At 41.7% G+C, this 18932-nt stretch overlaps 2 protein-coding genes across 3 annotated transcripts; both read right to left on the bottom strand.

Moving 5' to 3' along the window:
- Positions 1-8008: 8008 nt before the first annotated feature.
- Positions 8009-11854, bottom strand: LOC119294495 (probable leucine-rich repeat receptor-like protein kinase At1g35710). 2 transcript variants are annotated; one of them, XM_037572686.1, is made up of 2 exons: positions 8691-11854; positions 8009-8542 (listed from the first exon to the last, which is right to left on the bottom strand). In XM_037572686.1, exons 1-2 carry the CDS (start codon positions 11851-11853, stop codon positions 8190-8192), a joined length of 3516 nt encoding a protein of 1171 aa, XP_037428583.1. In that variant the 5' UTR covers position 11854; the 3' UTR covers positions 8009-8189. The 2 variants fall into 2 exon arrangements, with proteins under 2 accessions (XP_037428583.1, XP_037428584.1); XM_037572687.1 differs by having other exon boundaries at positions 8448-8542; positions 11297-11854.
- Positions 11855-15539: 3685 nt separating this feature from the next.
- Positions 15540-17472, bottom strand: LOC119293148 (MDIS1-interacting receptor like kinase 2-like). Its single transcript, XM_037571703.1, has 3 exons — positions 16968-17472; positions 16128-16565; positions 15540-15977 (listed from the first exon to the last, which is right to left on the bottom strand). Exons 1-3 carry the CDS (start codon positions 17470-17472, stop codon positions 15625-15627), a joined length of 1296 nt encoding a protein of 431 aa, XP_037427600.1. The 3' UTR covers positions 15540-15624.
- Positions 17473-18932: the final 1460 nt, after the last annotated feature.

Below are 18932 nucleotides of genomic sequence, written 5' to 3' on the forward strand. Positions count from 1 at the left end.
CAGTTTTACAGAAAAAAATATTCGTTTCTTTTTTGCGAGAAACCTTCTGATCTATTCGTTTTCAATCATGGTGGTACAATGAACATCAGAAATAATAAAAACAAAATCTAAATTCATAGACCACCTAACGACGACTATAAGCACTGAAGCGAGCTGAAGGTGTGCCGCCATCATCCCCTCCCTCATCGGAGCCGGTCAAAACTAGTTGTTGTAGGCAGTCGAGGAGTCTGAAGGAAATATGCCCTAGAGGCAATAATAAAGTTATTATTTATTTTCTTATTTCATGATAAATGTTTATTATTCATGCTAGAATTGTATTAACCGGAAACATAATACATGTGTGAATACATAAACAAACATAGTGTCACTAGTATGCCTCTACTTGACTAGCTCGTTAATTAAAGATGGTTAAGTTTTCTAATCATAGACATGAGTTGTCATTTGATTAACGGGATCACATCATTAGGAGAATGATGTGATTGACTTGACCCATTCCGTTAGCTTAACACTTGATCGTTTAGTATGTTGCTATTGCTTTCTTCCTGACTTATACATGTTCCTATGATTATAAGATTATGCAACTCCTGTTTACCGGAGGAACACTTTGTGTGCTACCAAACGTCACAACGTAACTGGGTGATTATAAAGCAGGTCTACAGGTGTATCCAAAGGTACATGTTGAGTTGGCGTATTTCGAGATTAGGTTTTGTCACTCCGATTGTCGGGAAGGTATCTCTGGGCCCTCTCGGTAATGCACATCACTATAAGCCTTGCAAGCAATGTAGCTAATGAGATAGTTACGGGATGATGCATTATATAACGAGTAAAGAGACTTGCCGGTAACGAGATTGAACTAGGTATTGAGATACCGATGATCGAATCTCGGGCAAGTAACATACCGATGACAAAGGGAACATCGTATGTTGTTATGCGGTTTGACCGATAAAGATCTTCGTAGAATATGTAGGAGCCAATATGAGCATCCAGGTTCCGCTATTGGTTATTGACCGGAAACGTGTCTCGGTCATGTCTACATAGTTCTCGAACCCGTAGGGTCCGCACACTTAAAGTTCGGTGACGATTTATATTATGAGTTATGTGTTTTGATGTACCGAAGGTAGTTCGAAGTCCCGGATGAGATCAGGGACATGACGAGGAGTCTCGAAATGGTCGAGATGTAAAGATCGATATATTGGACGACTATATTCGGACACCGGAAAGGTTCCGAGTGATTCGGGTATTTTTCGGAGTACCGGAGAGTTACGGGAATTCGCCGGGAGGGTCAATGGGCCTTAGTGGAAATGGAGGGCAGCAAGGAAGTGTGGGGTGCGCCCCCCTAGGCCCAAACCGAATTGGTTTAGGGCTTTGGGGGCCGGCCCCCTCTTTCCTTCTCCCCTCCTCCTCTTTGCTTCCCCTCCTAGTTGGACTAGGAAAGGGGGAACCTACTCCTAGTAGGAGTAGGATTCCCCCCCTTGGGGCGCACCCTATGAGGCCGCCGGGCCCCTCCCCTTGCTCATTTATATACGGGGGCAGGGGGCACCTCTAATAACACAAGTTGATCTGTTGATCTCTCCCAGCCGTATGCGGTGCCCCCCTCCACCATATTCCACCTCGGTCATATCGTAGCGTTCCTTAGGCGAAGTCCTGCGTCGGTAGCAACATCATCACTGTCATCACGCCGTCGTGCTGACGGAACTCTCCCGTGAAGCTCTGCTGGATCGGAGTTCGCGGGACGCCATCGAGCTGTACGTGTGCTGAACTCGGAGGTGTCGTATGTTTGGTACTTGGATCGGTCGGATCATGAAGACGTATGACTACATCAACCGTGTTGTGCTAACGCTTCCGCTTTCGGTCTACAAGGGTACGTGGACAACACTCTCCCCTCTCGTTGCTATACATCACCATGTTCTTGCGTGTGCGTAGGATTTTTTTTAAAATTACTACGTTCCCCAACAGAGTCATTGTGCTTAGGCCCTAGAGGACCAGTGTACTAGAACAACAACCACCATCGTTGAAGAGTAGCGTAGATCGGAAGGATCCAACCTAAACATACACAGGCGTAGACAAACTACGTCCGGAATCGAGCAAATCTACCATGGACAACTCCGCCAAAGACACACCTCCACACACCCACCGACAATGCTAAACGCACCATCGACACAATGCCTAGGCGGGGAGAATCTTTTTCCATCTTCAGGGAGCCACCTCCCTCTCGTCTTCTTGAGTAGGACACAAACCCTAAGAAAACTCAAACGGACATATAAAAACAAAGCCCTCGCGCCGGTAAGGGCCGAGATCCACCGTGCCGCCATGGCCCTAATACCACCGGAGACGAGACGGACCGCCGACAGCGCCGATAGGAAGCAGAGGAACTCTAGTCTTTTTTCTGGATGACGCAGCTACGAGGTAGCTAGTTCCTTAAATATCTATTAAACAAGTAAAAATTATCTTAAGAAGTAAATTAGTAAAGGTTCAATGTGTACTAACAAAAATGTTTGTCATATAATTAAAAAAAGTTTATCATATACTTATAAAATGTTAAACGTTTATAACAAAACAATTCGTCGTATACACAAAAATATCCAATGTTTAATTTAGAAAAAACTTCACGAGATACTAAAAATATCATCCCGTATTTGAAAAAAAATGTTTCTGATTTTAGTAAAATGTTCATATTTTCGTTTTTCCTTTTGAATTACAAAAATGTCTATGAATAAAAAAGTGTCTGTGAATTTGGAAACTGTTCATGAATTAAAAACTGTTCACGATTCTTACAAAATGTTCATGATTTGAAAATTGTCAGTAAATTTTTAAAACATAGTTGCCAATTAAAAAATGTTACTGGATTTGAAAATGAATTATAAATAATAATTTTAGAAATGAAGATGGATGGTGGTGTGGTGGCTGATATATTCCTCTCCTCGTCGTTTCCACGTCCTCCTCTCGTGAAGGTTTTTCTCCTCCCCTTTATAGTTCTGGAGTGTGGAATACAGTTTCTATGATTTTTTGAACATCAGTACAGACACAAACATTTATATACACGCACATACACTCACCCCTATGAACGCACACACGCACACCCTACCCCTATGAGCGCCTCCGAAAGACTGAGCCGGCATATCATCTTGAGATTTACGAAGTCACCGTAGGCGCCTCATCGTCGACGGGAACGTCTCCTCCCACTGAATGCGCATCGCCGGAAATCCTGAAATAAATGCGACCACCAGGATTTGAACCCTGGTGGGCTGAGGATACCACAGTTCCTCTAACCATCCAACCACAGGTTGGTTCGCAATACGGTTTCTATGATGGTGTGGTGATAATTGCGCCACATAGCTTTTACTAAATTTGTTGTTGCTGACGTCAGGGATCCAACATCGTGCGGAACTAGAGCTGGTATGAGCACTTGCGCTCATACAAGGCGTCGTCTTCTCCTCTGGAAGGTGTTGCACACCTCCGGTTGATTGGTCTTGATTGCCTAGCTCCGTATCTGTCATATATGACTTGATTTCTCTCCTGAGATGGCCCATTAAACGAATTATCACTTAAATCCAATATTTCAATGTTGCAAGTAATAAGCCTAGATCGACGGGGATATTTCCTTTGAATTTGTTGTGATTCAGCTTCAAAAGGCGAAGCTTCAAACAACGCTTGATTGAGTTTTGTATCGAACCATTTAGGTTATTTGAGGACAAATCCAGCAACTCCAGGCTGGACAGTTCTCCAATTTCTTGTGGAATGCTTCCATGGAGCAAATTGTCTGCGAGGTTCAAACTGAACATATTTTTTAGATTGCCTAGGGCACTTGGAAGCCATCCTTCAAGACTGTTTGATGAAAGATCAAGTATCTCTAATTGAGATAGTTGCCCCATACTGGATGGTATTTCCCCTATAAGGTTGTTGTTTGAGATTCTTAGCATCGTAAGTTTATGACATTCTCCCCAATGATGAGATAATTGACCAAAAAGTTTATTTGAGCTCATATCCATGTAGACCAAATTTGGATAAACTCCCATCTCAGAAATAACTTCTTCTATTTGATTACTTTCAAGGCGAACTCTAACTAGGCTTTTGTAGTTTAGTAAACTTAATGGTAGAGGTCCCTTGAGATTGTTGCCAAATGCGGTTAGTCTCTTGAGCATGCCTCCAGCACACAACTCAGGTGGCAATGGACCAGAGAGATTGTTACCATCAAGTTGTAGATATTTGAGATCCATTAAGGTGCCAATTTCCTCTGGAACATGTTCGTAGAACTGATTATCGTCGAGGTACAAGGTAGTGAGCCTGGTCAAATTTCCAAAGGTATTGGGGATGGGGCCCATGAGTGTGTTGTTGGAAAGTTCCAAGTCTTCTAGACTCACAAGGGAACCTAGTTCTCGAGGAACATGTCCGGAGAGTTGGTTATCAAAGAGGTACAAGGTACTGAGCTCGGTTAAATTTTCAAAGGTATTAGGGATGGGGCCCATGAGTTTGTTTCCACTAAGTTCCAATCATGATGCATATATGCCAAAGCATGAACCACATCCAACCCAATATGTATCCGTCTTCTCCAATCCAATTCAATTGCCCTTTCTTCATCCATTAGTGTTTTTGCCAAGTCTCCTCTCTCCATATATTCATAGATAAGGAACCTGCCTTGGCCAGAGGAACAATAACCAAAAAAATTTACAATGTTTCGATGACGAATCTGCACCAATGCCTCGATTTCACGATTGAACACCTGCTCGTTCACGCAACACTCATCTTCTACCATGTGTATCTTCTTCACTGCAAATACTTTGCATGTTGCGAGTCTAGCTTTGTAGATAGATCCATATCCCCCAGTTCCTATGCAATGCATTTCGCTAAAATTGTTGGTTGCTTCAACAATTTGTTTGAACACATTTGATCCATCAAAACTACAAATAGTTTGATTCACAATGGATAAAAATGAAAAGAAATTAGATATGCAACTTCATGACCCTCGTAAAAACCATTAGGCATGAATTATGCAGCTGTCGGATTAAAGACATGCTTAATTCTAGTTTGATTCACAATGGATAAAAATGAAAAGAGAACCTTAGTTTTTTTAATGACACCATGGACAAATAAGCAGTGTAGTTCGAAATATCATCATATGGCACAAGAATGTGTCCCCATTATTTCTCTGATCAACACTTCATGTTGGTTAAATTAACTTAAATGTATATGATGTCTATCGAGGACATTGGCTCAAAAGATAAGATTATGCACTCCAATGTCTATGAAACACAAGAATCCCAATTAATAGACTTATTGGCATTAAATTTTGGCACTAGAGTTGCCTTCGGTTATATCATTAAGTGGATATGTGAAAATTATTATTTTCATTTTCATTGGAATTAAAATAATTAATAAAAATGGTATTTTTATTGGAAACTTAGTATTAACATCAAAATATCAACAATCTTTTGGAATAATGAAAATTGGATGCTAAAATGATATAAAAAAATCTCCAAATAATATCTACCATACCACAACTATGAAACAAATGACAATTAAATAAACATTAAGGTTGTCATGAATATGTGATCATAATCTCATCAACGTTATTTGGGGCAACCCAACATCCCTGTTTAAGAATTACACTAAATTATTATTAGGCACCAATAATAATTACCAAATGCATGGCCAAAACTTTAATTTCCCACAAGCCCAATATTGCCGACCGCGTGGAGCGGTGTGGAAAGCCTAAACATGTGACCACTGAAAAACACCAAATATATGGCATCAGTCCATGAAAAAAATGTTAAAAACAGGATGCCCCAAAACTTGAGGGATCATCAATTTCAAAACCATTCGCGGGATCAATACAATTTTACAACGTTAATATGATACTAAAAAGAGACCACCATTAAATAATGCCGCAAAAAGTGACATCGATCCTAATACCACATAAATAAAATTCCCTGATCAAATTTCCCTTTTACTTAAATATTAATTACGTAATTGTTGAACATTTATATGGCTTAAAAGTGCCAAAAAAACCATACAGTGGCGCAGCCAACGTATAAGCGTTGGGTTCAAGTGAGCCCAATGGAATATGGCTGGTCCGAGCGTGTAGGTACTTATTTGGTCACGTGAACCCAGTAAAAAGTGATCGCTGACCCCATCAAATAAAGAGACTCACATGAATAGCTAAATAAAGGGCCCAAAAGCCCATGAGCAAATGTCAATGAGTCCATTCCCAGGCCTAAAACATGATTAGCCTAACAGAAAGCGCGCACAGCCGTTTCCAATTCGCATCTCTCCTGCTCGACTCTCTTCTATTTGTGTTGCTCGGCGCCTCAGCCGTCGCACGCCACCGGCAAGCAGGCCGCTGCAGATCCACAACAACAACAAATATAGCCCAAAAATTGTGGTAATTAGATTATGTTGCCACATCTTTCCTCTATTGTAGTATGTTCTGTCTATCCTAATTGCCTAGTGTGATAGTTCTTTTGTGCCCTAGTTTCTCTCCATGGACTTGGATTGATCTAGGCTATCGAATGGTATTATTTGAAGAGAACTCGGTCATCAGACCCAGATATTTTATACAGACATATCAAGGTCACCAATTAGAAGTAGGTATGTCTTGCACTTTTCAGTTTTTAATGCGACAAAGTATGTGATATGTGATACTATATTTCTTTTTGTTATATTGTTTATGGGTACTATACTTTTTGTTGCAATTAAACTTTATAATCTTCATAAATTAGTATCAAATTCTCATAGAGTGAACAAGCGAACCCAATGGCCAAATTTTTTGGCTCCGCCCCTTAACCTTTTAAGGCAGAGAAAAGTATTTAAAATTTGGAGAAGCCCAAAAGAGACTCTTTTTTGGTCCAGGCCTGCAGCACAGCCCCATGGGCAAGCCCAAAAGTGTTTTCACATGCAATCGTTTCTTTCGCTAGCGCTACATTTTCGGTTTCCGTTTCTTTCTGTTGTTTTATTTCGGGTTTTTGTTTTGGGTTTTCCTTTTCGGTTTCTCATTTTATTTGCACTTTTTCCTATATGTATGGTTTTTTTCTAGGTTTTATTCTTTATTCTTTTTTCTACTTTCCTTATTTTTTTATTATGGGAAAAAAATTTACCATGTATTACAAAAAAAATCATTGTATAACAAGAAAATGTTCACTGTATATTACAAAAATGTTAATAGTGCATTATGAAAAATCTTCATCATATACTAATAAAATGTGACCGCAAAAATAAGAATATGCATTATGAAAATGTTCTCCGTATATTTATAAAAGGCTCATCGTGATTATAAAATGTTCATCGTATAATAAGAAAATGGTCAACATATATTACGAAAATGTTCAATGTGTATTTAAAATTGTTAAGTGTAGATTACAATAATTTTCATTGTTTTAAAAAATGTAGAGAAAATCCAAGAATTTCATGTTTCAAAAAACAATCAAAACAAGAAAGGCCAAATAAACGGTTCACTACAGTGAAACAGATGCTACAGTACTGCACCTGGTGCGAAGGTTCAACAATTTTACACCCGCGGGCGACCTATAGGAACTCTCTCTCTCTCTCTCTCTCTCTCTCTCGGCACCCGGCGGCATGAGAGGAAAAAATGGATGTTCGCCACAAAACATGGCGGCACGGCTGGCCTGTTCGCTGCTGCGCGTGTGCATCTATGGGACGATGCGCACGACTCCGTCATGCTTGCCCGATGACGTCACGACCATGTTGGGCACTGGCGAGGAGAGTGAGGAAGAGACGGGGTGCCGAGCATGAGGAGCTGATGGCGGCGTGAATGACAAGAAGGCCCGACGGCTTCAGGCAAGTTCCTAATCCTCTTTCTTTAGGTTTTCAGCAGTAATTCTGGGGAAACGGCAGGGAACGCACATATGCTAGTTGTAGGTTAGCAGATATATATGCTCCTCTCTTCGAAGGAGGAAAATAACCACGGAGATAACTGATTTATCCACGACCAAATTACACATGGACCCATCAGTGCAGACTGTTTTGCAGTAGTGCATTATCTCTTCGTACAATGTTGAAAGCAAACCAAAGCGGTTTATAATGATACTAGAGTACATGTTTGCTAGTTCCATATACACCATCAGATGTTACATTTCTTATCAGTTACAGAGAAAACGACACTTTTTCACCAAATAGCTAGGTAGGTAGTAGAGAAGAAACCACATGATACGATTTCATCCTCATAGCCATAGGCACTACAGCACAGGAAAAGTGATGCCAGCCTGCAAAAAATCAACCTTATCTTCACCACTTTTAATCGTAGATAGCTCGTCGCTCGCGCGTTGTGCCGTTGGCCTGTGCGATGGATTCGGCTCTAGGCATTGAACTGCAATGCTAAGAATGCGGTATATTTCTCTAGCAGTCTCAGCATCTGGAATCACAAGCCTGGGGTCCAGTAGATCTAGCAGGCACACGGCATTGTTCTTGGCGGCCAATGAGAGGGATGAGAGGAAATCGCCTGGATGAGATCCCATAAATAGCTCCAAAACAAGCACTCCGAAGCTGTATACATCACATTTCTCCGTCACGTTTTCTGTATATGCTAGCTCTGCAATTCATACAAAATAATTAGTGCATACGTTGCAACTATACAATTCAAAGTTCAACATAATTATTAGACATCAAAGTTTACATCTACTTACATATGCATTGCAAAAACAGGAAAAATTAATAGTTGAGGTTTTATTTTTGTTTACCTGGGGCAAGATAGCCTTTCGTTCCTGCAAGCCTTGTGAAATTTGGGCCACAAATATCGAGAATTTTGGCCGTACCAAAGTCGGAGATGCAAGCTCTAAATTCTAAATCAAGCAAAATGTTATTGCTTGTTATATCTCTATGGACTATCGGTGACGAACAATCATGATGCATGTATGCCAAAGCATGGACCACATCCAACACAATATGTATCCGCCTTTTCCAGTCCAATTCAATTGCCCTTTCATTGTCCTTCAGTGTTTTTGCCAAGTCTCCTCTCTCCATGTATTCATAGATAAGGAACTTTCCTTGGCTAGAGGAACAATACCCAAATAGTTTTACGATGTTCCGATGACGAATCTGCAGCAATGCACTGATTTCACGGTTGAACACGAGCTCGTTCACACAACACTCATTTTCTATCATGTGTATCTTCTTCACTGCAAATATTTCGCATGTTGCAAGTCTAGCTTTGTAGATAGATCCATATCCCCCAGTTCCTATGCAATGCGTCTCGCTAAAATCATTGGTTGCTTCAACGATTTCCTTGAACACATTTTTTCCATCAAAACTCCAAATAGAAAAGATTTTTGCTTGTATTACTTTATCGGTGTTCGTTGGCTTGGTTTTCCTTCTTTTATGCCAGAACATCAATATCACCGCAATAAGAACAAGAAATAGCATAGCAGGAATAGTGGTTAGTACATGTATTTTGTATCCTTTCCTCTTGCCTCTGCTTTGAGTTGGACTACTACAGGGGGGCAATCCTTTCACGACACCGCATAGCATCTTATTATGCATGAACCACTGGATTGGAGCTCCTTGGAAGATCTTACTCTCCGGGACTGGCCCTTCCAATTCATTGTAAGATAGATCAATGCATGTCAAGCTTTTCATACTCTGAAATGATGACGGGATGGAGCCATTAAGTTGATTGTGTGAAAGATTCAGAGTATCTAGCATTATAAAACCACTAAGTTGGCTTGGTATTACCCCAGTAAATGAATTATCACTTAAATCCAATAGGTCATGTAGGTTACGCAATAACCCTAGCTCGGCAGGGATGTTTCCTTTGAAGTTATTGTGGTTCAACTTCAAAAGACGAAGCTTCAAACAATGCTGGACTGAATCTTGTACCGAACCATTTAGGTTATTTGATGACAAATCCAATAACTCTAGACTGGATAGTCTTCCAATTTCTTGTGGAATGCTTCCATGGAACAAATTATCCGCAAGGCTCAAGTTGAACAATTTTTTTAGATTGCCTAGTGCACTTGGAAGCTCTCCTTCAAGCTTGTTTGATGAAAGATCAAGTAGCCCTAGTTGAGACAGTTGCCCCATACTTGCAGGTATTTTTCCCGTAAGGTTGTTGTTTGAGATGCGTAGCATCGTAAGATTATGGCATCCACCCCATTGATCAGATAATTGCCCAAACAGATTATTTGAGCCCATATCCATGTATACCATATTTGGATAAAGCCCCATCTCAGAAATATCTCCTTCTAATCGATTCCCTTCAAGACGAACTCTAACTAGGCTTCTGCAGTTTACAAAACTTGATGGCAGAGGTCCATCGAGATTGTTGTCAGTTGCTGTTAATCTCTTGAGCATGCCGCCAACACACAAGTTAGGTGGCAAGGGACCAGAGAGTTTGTTATAATGGAGGTATAAGTTAGTGAGCTTGGTCAAATTTCCAAATGCATTTGGAATAAATCCCGTGAGTTTGTTCTCGCCAAGTTCCAAATGTTCTAGATTAACTAGGGAACCTAGTTCTCGAGGAATACTCCCGAAGAGTTGGTTACCCCATAGGTACAATTTAGTGAGTTTGGTCAAATTTCCAAAGGTATTGGGGATGGAACTAATGAGTTTGTTGCTGCCAAGTTCCAAGTCTTTTAGACTCACAAGGTAACTTAGTTCTCGCGGAACATGTCCAGAGAGGTGGTTATAAGATAAGTGTAAGGTAATGAGACTGGTCAAATTTCTAAAGGTACTGGGGATGGAACCCATGAGATTGTTTTTGCTAAGATCCAAGTCTTCTAGATTCACCAAGGAACCTAGTTGTCGAGGAATACACCCGGAGAGTTGGTTATTCCATAGGTACAAAGTAGTGAGCTTGGTCAAGTTTACAAAGGTACTGGGGATGAAACCCATGAGTTTGTTCTCGTTAAGTTCCAAATCTTCTAGATTCACCAGGGAACCTAGTTGTCGAGGAATACACCCGGAGAGTTGGTTATCCGATAGGTACAAAGTAGTGAGCTTGGTCAAGTTTACAAAGGTACTGGGGATGAAACCCATGAGTTTGTTCTCGTTAAGTTCCAAATCTTCTAGATTCACCAGGTAACCTAGTTCTCGAGGAATGCACCCAGAAAGTTGGTTCCCCCATAGGTACAAGCTAGTGACCTTGGTCAAATTTCCAAAGGTATTGGGGATGAAATCATTGAGGTTGTTGTCGCTAAGAGCTATATTTTTTAATTTCACCAGGTAACCTAGTTCTTGGGGAACATATCCAGATAACTGATTAACATGAAGGTACAAGATAATGAGTTCTGTACAATTCCCTAGATTTCTTGGAATGGGCCCTGTGAGTTTATTGTTGTCAAGCACTAACCTGGTGAGCTTCTTTAGGTAGCCTAGTTCAGTGGGGATGGAACCAGACAAATGGTTGTATGACAATTCCAGTGTCACAAGACCTTTTAGGTGATCTATTTGCTTCGGTATTTCGCCGGAGATTTTATTCCCCTGGAGCATTAGGTGCCGCAGGTTTGGCAAGGATGATGCGAAAGCGGGTGGAAAGGGACCCCTTATCTGATTGTTGGGTAGTCGGATACTCGTGAGAGTATGCAACACTGTGAAGTTGAGGGCCTCTAGCCGCGCTCTAAGCCGCAGCCCACGGAGAGAGATCTCGGTGATCACCACCTCTTGGTGTGTTGCTCCATGCACGCCGCACTTGACACCATACCAGGCGCATGGCCGTGTGGTGGTGTTTCCCCAGGACTGGAGCTGGGATGGGGGGCTCTGTATGGTGGCTTTCCAGGCGAGGAGGGCTCCTGCCTGTTCTTTCAGGAGGGATGGTGGTGGTGCTGCCATGGCCTGGGGAAACATGGCTAGTAGGAGAGCAAGCGAGATGAGCTTTAGGTGAGGGGAAGTCTCCATGGCTAGTCGCATGGCAGGAGTAACTTTTTGGTTTTGTCCCTGTGAAACTCCATGGAGTCTTATATAGCAAGTGCACTCCCATATACTCCCTCCGTTTCTAAATATTTATCTTTCTAGAGATTTCAACAAGTGACTACATACGGAGCAAAATGAGTGAATCTACACTCTAAAATGTGTCTATATACATCCGTATGTGGTAGTCCATTTGAAATCCTAAAAAGACAAATATTTAGGAACGGAGGGAGTACCTTTCATCATGGGACCGGAGGCGAGAGTAGATTTTGTTGGACTCGTCGTGTACACAATTTGATTTTAAGAAAAATATTTGTAAAACCCCTATCGAGATAGGTCACCCGGACAGATATCTATCCCTGTTTGATTTACTACTGAAAAATACACTGCCGTGCTAGACTGGTAGATTGTGATACGGTTGACTCGACTCGTGGATACCTTTTTTTTAGCTCCGGAACAGCAGATGTTGTGCTCTTGTATACAGTGATGGCCGACATGTTTCTCGACTGTATAACAACAGTAAATACAAATCATATGCTGTAGCACTCTGTGTGTGGAGAGTGGTTTTTCTGCACCCTAGCTCGGTGCACCCACCCTAGGAGCTTTGTATAAAAAAGACAAAATCACTGAAAATTAGTCAAAATCTAAGTACACAGTTTGAGCAGATTTTGTAATTTTGTCTTTTTTTTATGGTTCCTCGAATGTTATTTGACCACCAAAGTTTGCAAGTGCCCACAACATTTGTTGATGATCATTCCCACAAAGTTTCAGAATTTTTTGAAATGTTTTGCTATGTTTTCTTGCGTGGGTGCACCGAGCTAGGGTTCAACCACTACTTTCCCGTGTGTTTGAAGGCTGGTCTTACTAAAAAAACAAAAGTGAATGTATGCAGGCGCACCATGAACGTAAAGTGACCTTATAGCAAAAGCGTTCCTTCGGGACGAGGAGCCACGCACCCGGCGCCGTCTCCTCAAAAAAGTTAGGGTTTGTGCCTCTCGCCAGCTTCGCCGCAGGTCCACCTCGTCTCCGGTGGCCGTAGGGCCATGGGGGCGCGATGGATCCTGGCAAGGGCCGGCGGGAGGGCTCCGTTGTTAGTCATTTCTTTGAGATTTATTAGGGTTTGTGTCCTGCTAAGGAAAGCGAGACGGCAGTGGCTCCCTGAAGATGGAATAAAGGTCTCCCCGCGTAGCCCCCGTTCCAGTGGTGCGTCTAGCATCGTTGGTGGGCGTGTGGATGTGTGTCTCCGGTGAATCTATCCTTGATGGATTTGCTCGGATCTAGTTGTTATTCATCTATATTCGTGTGTCTTCGGGTTGGATTCTTTCGATCTACATTTTTCTTCATCGGCGGCGATTGTTGTTCTGGTGCGCTTGTCCTATTGGGCCTTAGCACGACGACTTCCCAATTGTCTATACAACAAGTTGTGCCCGACCCCGGTGCGGAAGGTGCGATGACAGCGGTGCACCTTCAGCTCGCTTCAGTCGTTGTAGTCGTCGCTAGGTGGTCTACGGATCTGGATGTAATTTTTATTATTTTTGGTGTCCATCATACTGTCATGATTGAAGATGAATAGATCGGATGTTTTCTCGTAAAAAATATGTAAAGTGACCTTCGCTCGTGCTCCTGTGTCCCAAATGGCATGCATGATCACGGTTTGGCACCTTCCACTTTCCATTATGGTGTATCAACGAAAAGAGCCAGTTGTGTTTTTTTGTGCAAAATAAATAGCATAAAATCAACGTCTCGGTTTCAAAACAACACTTACCTCTTTAGGGAGTAAGTTGGTCCATCCTAAAATAGCTCTTCCTTTTAAATGTATTTTATGACTTCAATCAAACTGTTAATAGTTTCAGACTCGTGTTGCAATAGATTCACAACTGTGGACGAATAGGATGCCAAATTAGGATCAAAAAATAGTGACTTTGGTTCTGAAATTAAATGGTAACACTTTCCGTCTGATTTGTTTTTTGCGTTCAAAATACACATTTCTGTTTGGCTTTAGACAACATGTATCTTTGTTTAACGTGTTCCTAACAAAACTCTTTGCAAAAAAAAAACCCCGGCACAGCTGAACTGCGCAAAGCCATCGTAGTCTTAAATAGGACAACAACTATGATCACACACTCCTAATCACTCAAATGACATGTTTATTAATTCTTTGGGTATCAGAAACATTCACCTAAATGGCCGTTTAGTCACTGCTCACTGTTTAGCTAAAATTGTGCATAACCTCGAAAATTCAGTAGAATACACCACTTCATCCGCACAATAAAAAAATAGTGATTGCTCTTACCGGTGGTATTAGGGTGGGACGGCTTGTTGGCAGACTTACAACTGGAAGAATCTAAGAAGAGGTGTCTCTGTAGAAATTACTCCATCCCTGATCTGGGAAGGAGGCTCAAGTTGAACTGTTCCTTGAGCAAGTCTTTGGTAGAAGTCATGGCGCACTGATCTGATGGTTATGCTTTGATTAATGCCTCATTTAATTCCTACGCTTTCATTGTATCACTATATGGTTGCGTGTCCTAATCTCAAGAAATTACAGCCATAACTTGTGTATAACAAAAGTATGCGTCCCAAGTGAGAAGGCTCAAGTTGAACTGCTCCTTGAGCGAGTCTTCGATAGAAGAAGTCTGGTGCACTGATCTGGTGGTTATCCCTTGATTGATGCCTCATTCAATTCCTCTACTTTCACTGTATCATTGTCACTGTTTTCACTTTCGGTGTAATTTCGTTGAAATTTCTGAAATTTCATTAACGAATTTGATTTTTTCCCATATTTCAAAAAATATTCATGAATCTCTAAAATATTGTCACAGTTAAATGTTCACAAATTTTCAATATACTCTTGGATTAAAAAAAAGTACACAAATTTCAAAAAATGTTCTTGGATAACAAAAAATGTCCAGAATTGAAAAAAGCTCAAGATTTCCTAAAACATTCCTGGAATTCGAAAATTGATCATGCGTTTGCAAAAAAATATTCCATAATTTAATAAAATGAAAACCATAGATCCTTTTGAGGCAGAGAAAAATGTTCAAAAATTGGGAAAGCCCCACAAAAGGCTCTTTTTTGGTCCATGGTGGACATGGGCTTAACAAAAACCGGCGATCCGGAAAAAGCCTAGGCCATTCTCTCCTCTCGCCACGATTCTCCCGGCGCCCGCGGCATCGGAGGAGAGAATGCATGTTCGCCACAAAACGGCGACACGGCTGGCCTGTTCGCTGGCGCGCGTGTGCATCCATTGGATGGTGCGCACGACTCGGTCGAACTCGCTGGACCACGTTGCGACCATGGTGTGCAATGGTCGGAAGCGTGAGGGAGATCGATGGCGACGCGCATGACAAAAAAATCCGACGTCTTCAGGTAAGTCCCCAATCCTTTTTCTTTAGGTTTTCAGCAGTAATTCTGGGCAAACGGCAGGGAACGCACATATGCTAGTTGCAGGTCAGCAGGTATATATATATATGCTCCCCTCTCCGAAGGAGGAAAATAACCATGGAGATAACTGATTTATTCACGACCAAATTACTTATGAACCCGTCAGTGCAGAGTTGTTTTGCAGCAGTGAATTATCTCTTCATACAATTTTGAAAGCAAACCAAAGCGGTTTATAATGATACCAGAGTACATGTTTGCTAGTTCCATATACACCATCAGATGTTACTTTTCTTATCAGTTACAGGTAAAACAACACTTTTTGACCAAGTAGCTAGGTAGGTAGTAGAGACCAAACCACATGATACTATTTCATCCTCATAGCCATAGGCACTACAGCGCCGGAAAGGTGATGCCAGCCTGCAAAAAATCAACCTGACCTTCACCACCTTTAATCGTAGATAGCTCGTCGCTCGCGCGTCGTGCCGTTGGCCTATGTGATGGATTCGGCTCTAGGCACTGAACTGCAACACTGAGAATGCGGTATATTTCTCTAGCAGTCTCGGCATCTGGAATCACAAGCCTGGGGTCCAGTAGATCTAGCAGGCACACGCCATTGTTCTTGGTGGCCAATGACAGGGATGAGAGGAAATCGCCTGGATGAGATCCCATAAATAGCTCCAAAACAAGCACTCCGAAGCTGTATACGTCACATTTCTCCGTCACATTTTCTGTATATGCTAGCTCTGCAATTAATAAATATCAATTAGTTTACATGTTGCAACTAAGTAGTTCAAAGTTAATCATCGTTAGTAGATTACATCAAAGTTTACATCTACCCATATATTTATTTCCAAAACTACAAAAATAGTAGTTGAGGTTTTGTTTTTGTTTACCTGGTGCAAGATAGCCTTTCGTCCCAGCAAGCCTTGTGAGATTTTGGCCATAAATGTTGAGTATTTTAGCCGTACCAAAGTCAGAGATGCAAGCTCTGAATTCTAGATCAAGCAAAATGTTGTTGCTTGTTATATCTCTATGGACTATTGGTGATGAACAATCATGGTGCATGTACGACAAAGCATGAATCACATCCAACACAATATGTAACCGCCTTCTCCAATCCAATTCAATTGCCTTTTCATTGTCCTTCAGTGTTTTTCCCAAGTCTCCTCGCTCCATATATTCAGAGATGAGGAACCTGCCTTGGCTAGAGGAACAATACCCAAATAGTTTTACAATGTTACGATGACGAATTTGCACCAATGCCTCAATTTCACGATTGAAGATTAGCTCGTTCACACAAGACTCGTCTTCTATCATGTGTATCTTCTTCACTGCAAATATTTCGGACGTTGCAAGTCTAGCTTTGTAGACAGACCCATATCCCCCGGTACCTATGCAATGCATCTTGCTAAAATTGTTGGTTGCATCAACGATTTTCTGGAACACATTTTCCCCATTAAAACCGGAAATAGAGAAAAGTGTTGCTTCTAGTTGAGTTACTTCATCAGTGTTAGTGGCTTTAGTTTTCTTCCTTTCATGCCAAAACATTAATATCACCACAATAAGAACAAGAGATATCAGAGCGGGAGCAGTAGCTAGTACAAGTATTTTGTATCCTTTCCTCTTGCCTTTGCTTTGAGTTGCACTAATACAAGGGGGCAATCCTTTCACCACACCACATAATATCTTATTATGCATGAACCATTGGAATGGAGCTCCTTGGAAGACCTTACTATCCGGGACTGTCCCTTCCAATTCATTGTAGGACAAATCAACGGATGTCAAGCTTTTCATACTCTGGAATGAAGACGGGATGGAGCCATTAAGTTCATTGTGTGACAGATTCAGAGTACCGAGCATGATCAGACCACTAAGTTGGCTTGGTATTTCTCCAGTAAATGAATTATCACTTAAATCCAATATGTCTTGTAAATTCCGCAAGAGCTCTAGCTCGGCAGGGATGTTTCCTTTAAAATTATTGTGATTCAACTTCAAAAGGCGAAGCTTCCAACAATGCTCAACTGAATCTTGTAGCGAACCATTTAGGTTATTTGATGACAAATCCAGCAACTCCAGATTGGACATTGATCCAATTTCCTTTGGAATGCTTCCATGCAACAAATTGTCTGCGAGGCTCAGGTTGAACAATTTTTGTAGATTGCCTAGTGCACTTGGAATCTCTCCTTCAAGCTTGTTTGATGAAAGATCAAGTAGCCCTAGTTGAGATAGTTGCCCCATACTTTGGGGTATTTCCCTCGTAAGGTTGTTGTTTGAGATGCGTAGCATCGTAAGATTATGGCATCCCCCCCAGTGATCATGTAATTTACCAAATAGTTTATTTGAGCTCATATCAATGTAGACCAGATTTGGATAAACCCCCATCTCTGAAATATCTCCTTCTATTTGATTCCTTTCAAGACGAACTCTAACAAGGCTTCTACAGTTCACCAAACTTGATGGAAGAGGTCCATTGAGATTGTTGTCAAATGCTATTAAGTTCTTCAGCATGCCTCCAAGGCACAATTCAGGTGGCAAGGGACCAGAGAGATTGTTGCCCGAAAACTGTAGAGATTTGAGATCCATTAAGGTGCCAATTTCTCGTGGAACTTGTCCGAAGAGTTGATTATCATATAGTTTCAGGATAGTGAGCTTGGTCAAATTTCCAAAGGTATTGGGGATAAAACCCGTGAGTGTGTTAGCACTAAGACTCAATTGTTCTAAATTCACCAGGTTACCTAGTTCTAGTGGAACATGTCCAGAGAATTGATTTTGTGATAGGTACAACACACTGAGGTTGGTCAAATTTCCAAATGTATTTGGTATGGAACCCATGAGTTTGTTTTTGTCAAGTGCCAAATATTCTAGACTCACTAGGGAACATAGCTCTCGAGGAATACGGCCCGAGAGTTGGTTATCCCATAGTTGCAAGGTATTGAGCTTGGTCAAATTTCCAAAGGTACCAGGGATGGAACCCATGAGTTTGTTTTCACCGAAGTCCAAGTCTTTGAGATTCACCAGGGCACCTAGTTCTCGAGGAATATATCCAGAGAGTTGGTTACCCCATAGGTACAAGTTAGTGAGCTTCGTCAAATTTCCAAAAGTATTGGGGATGGACCCCGTGAGTTTGTTTATGCCAAGACCCAAACCTGCCAGATTCACCAGGTAACCTAGTTCCCGAGGAAGATATCCGGATAACTGATTACCATAAAGGTATAAAATAGTGAGTTTAGTGCAACTCCCCAGATTTCTTGGAATGGGGCCCGTGAGATTGTTCTTGGAAAAATCTAACCGAGTGAGCTTCTTTAGGTACCCTACTTCAGTGGGGATGTGACCAGACAAGTGGTTATTTGACAAGACCAGCCCCACTAGACTCCCTAGTTTTCCTATTTGCCTCGGTATTTCACCGGAGATGTTATTGCCCTGAAGCATAAGGTGGCGCAGGTTTGGCAGGGATGATGCTAAAGCGGGTGGAAAGGGGCCGCTTATCTGATTGTAGGGGAGACGGATACTCGTGAGAGTATGCAACGTCATGAAGTTGAGGTCTTCCAGCCTCGCTCTTAGCCGCAGCCCCCGGAGAGAGATCTCGGTGATCACCGCCTCCTGGTGCATCGCTTGATGCTCGCCACACTTGATGCCATACCAGCCGCATGGCCGTGTTGTGGTGTTTCCCCAGGATTGGAGCTGGGCCGGGGGGTTCT

The sequence above is a fragment of the Triticum dicoccoides genome, chromosome 4B (genome assembly GCF_002162155.2).
Source record: "Triticum dicoccoides isolate Atlit2015 ecotype Zavitan chromosome 4B, WEW_v2.0, whole genome shotgun sequence".
NCBI lineage: Eukaryota > Viridiplantae > Streptophyta > Magnoliopsida > Poales > Poaceae > Triticum > Triticum dicoccoides.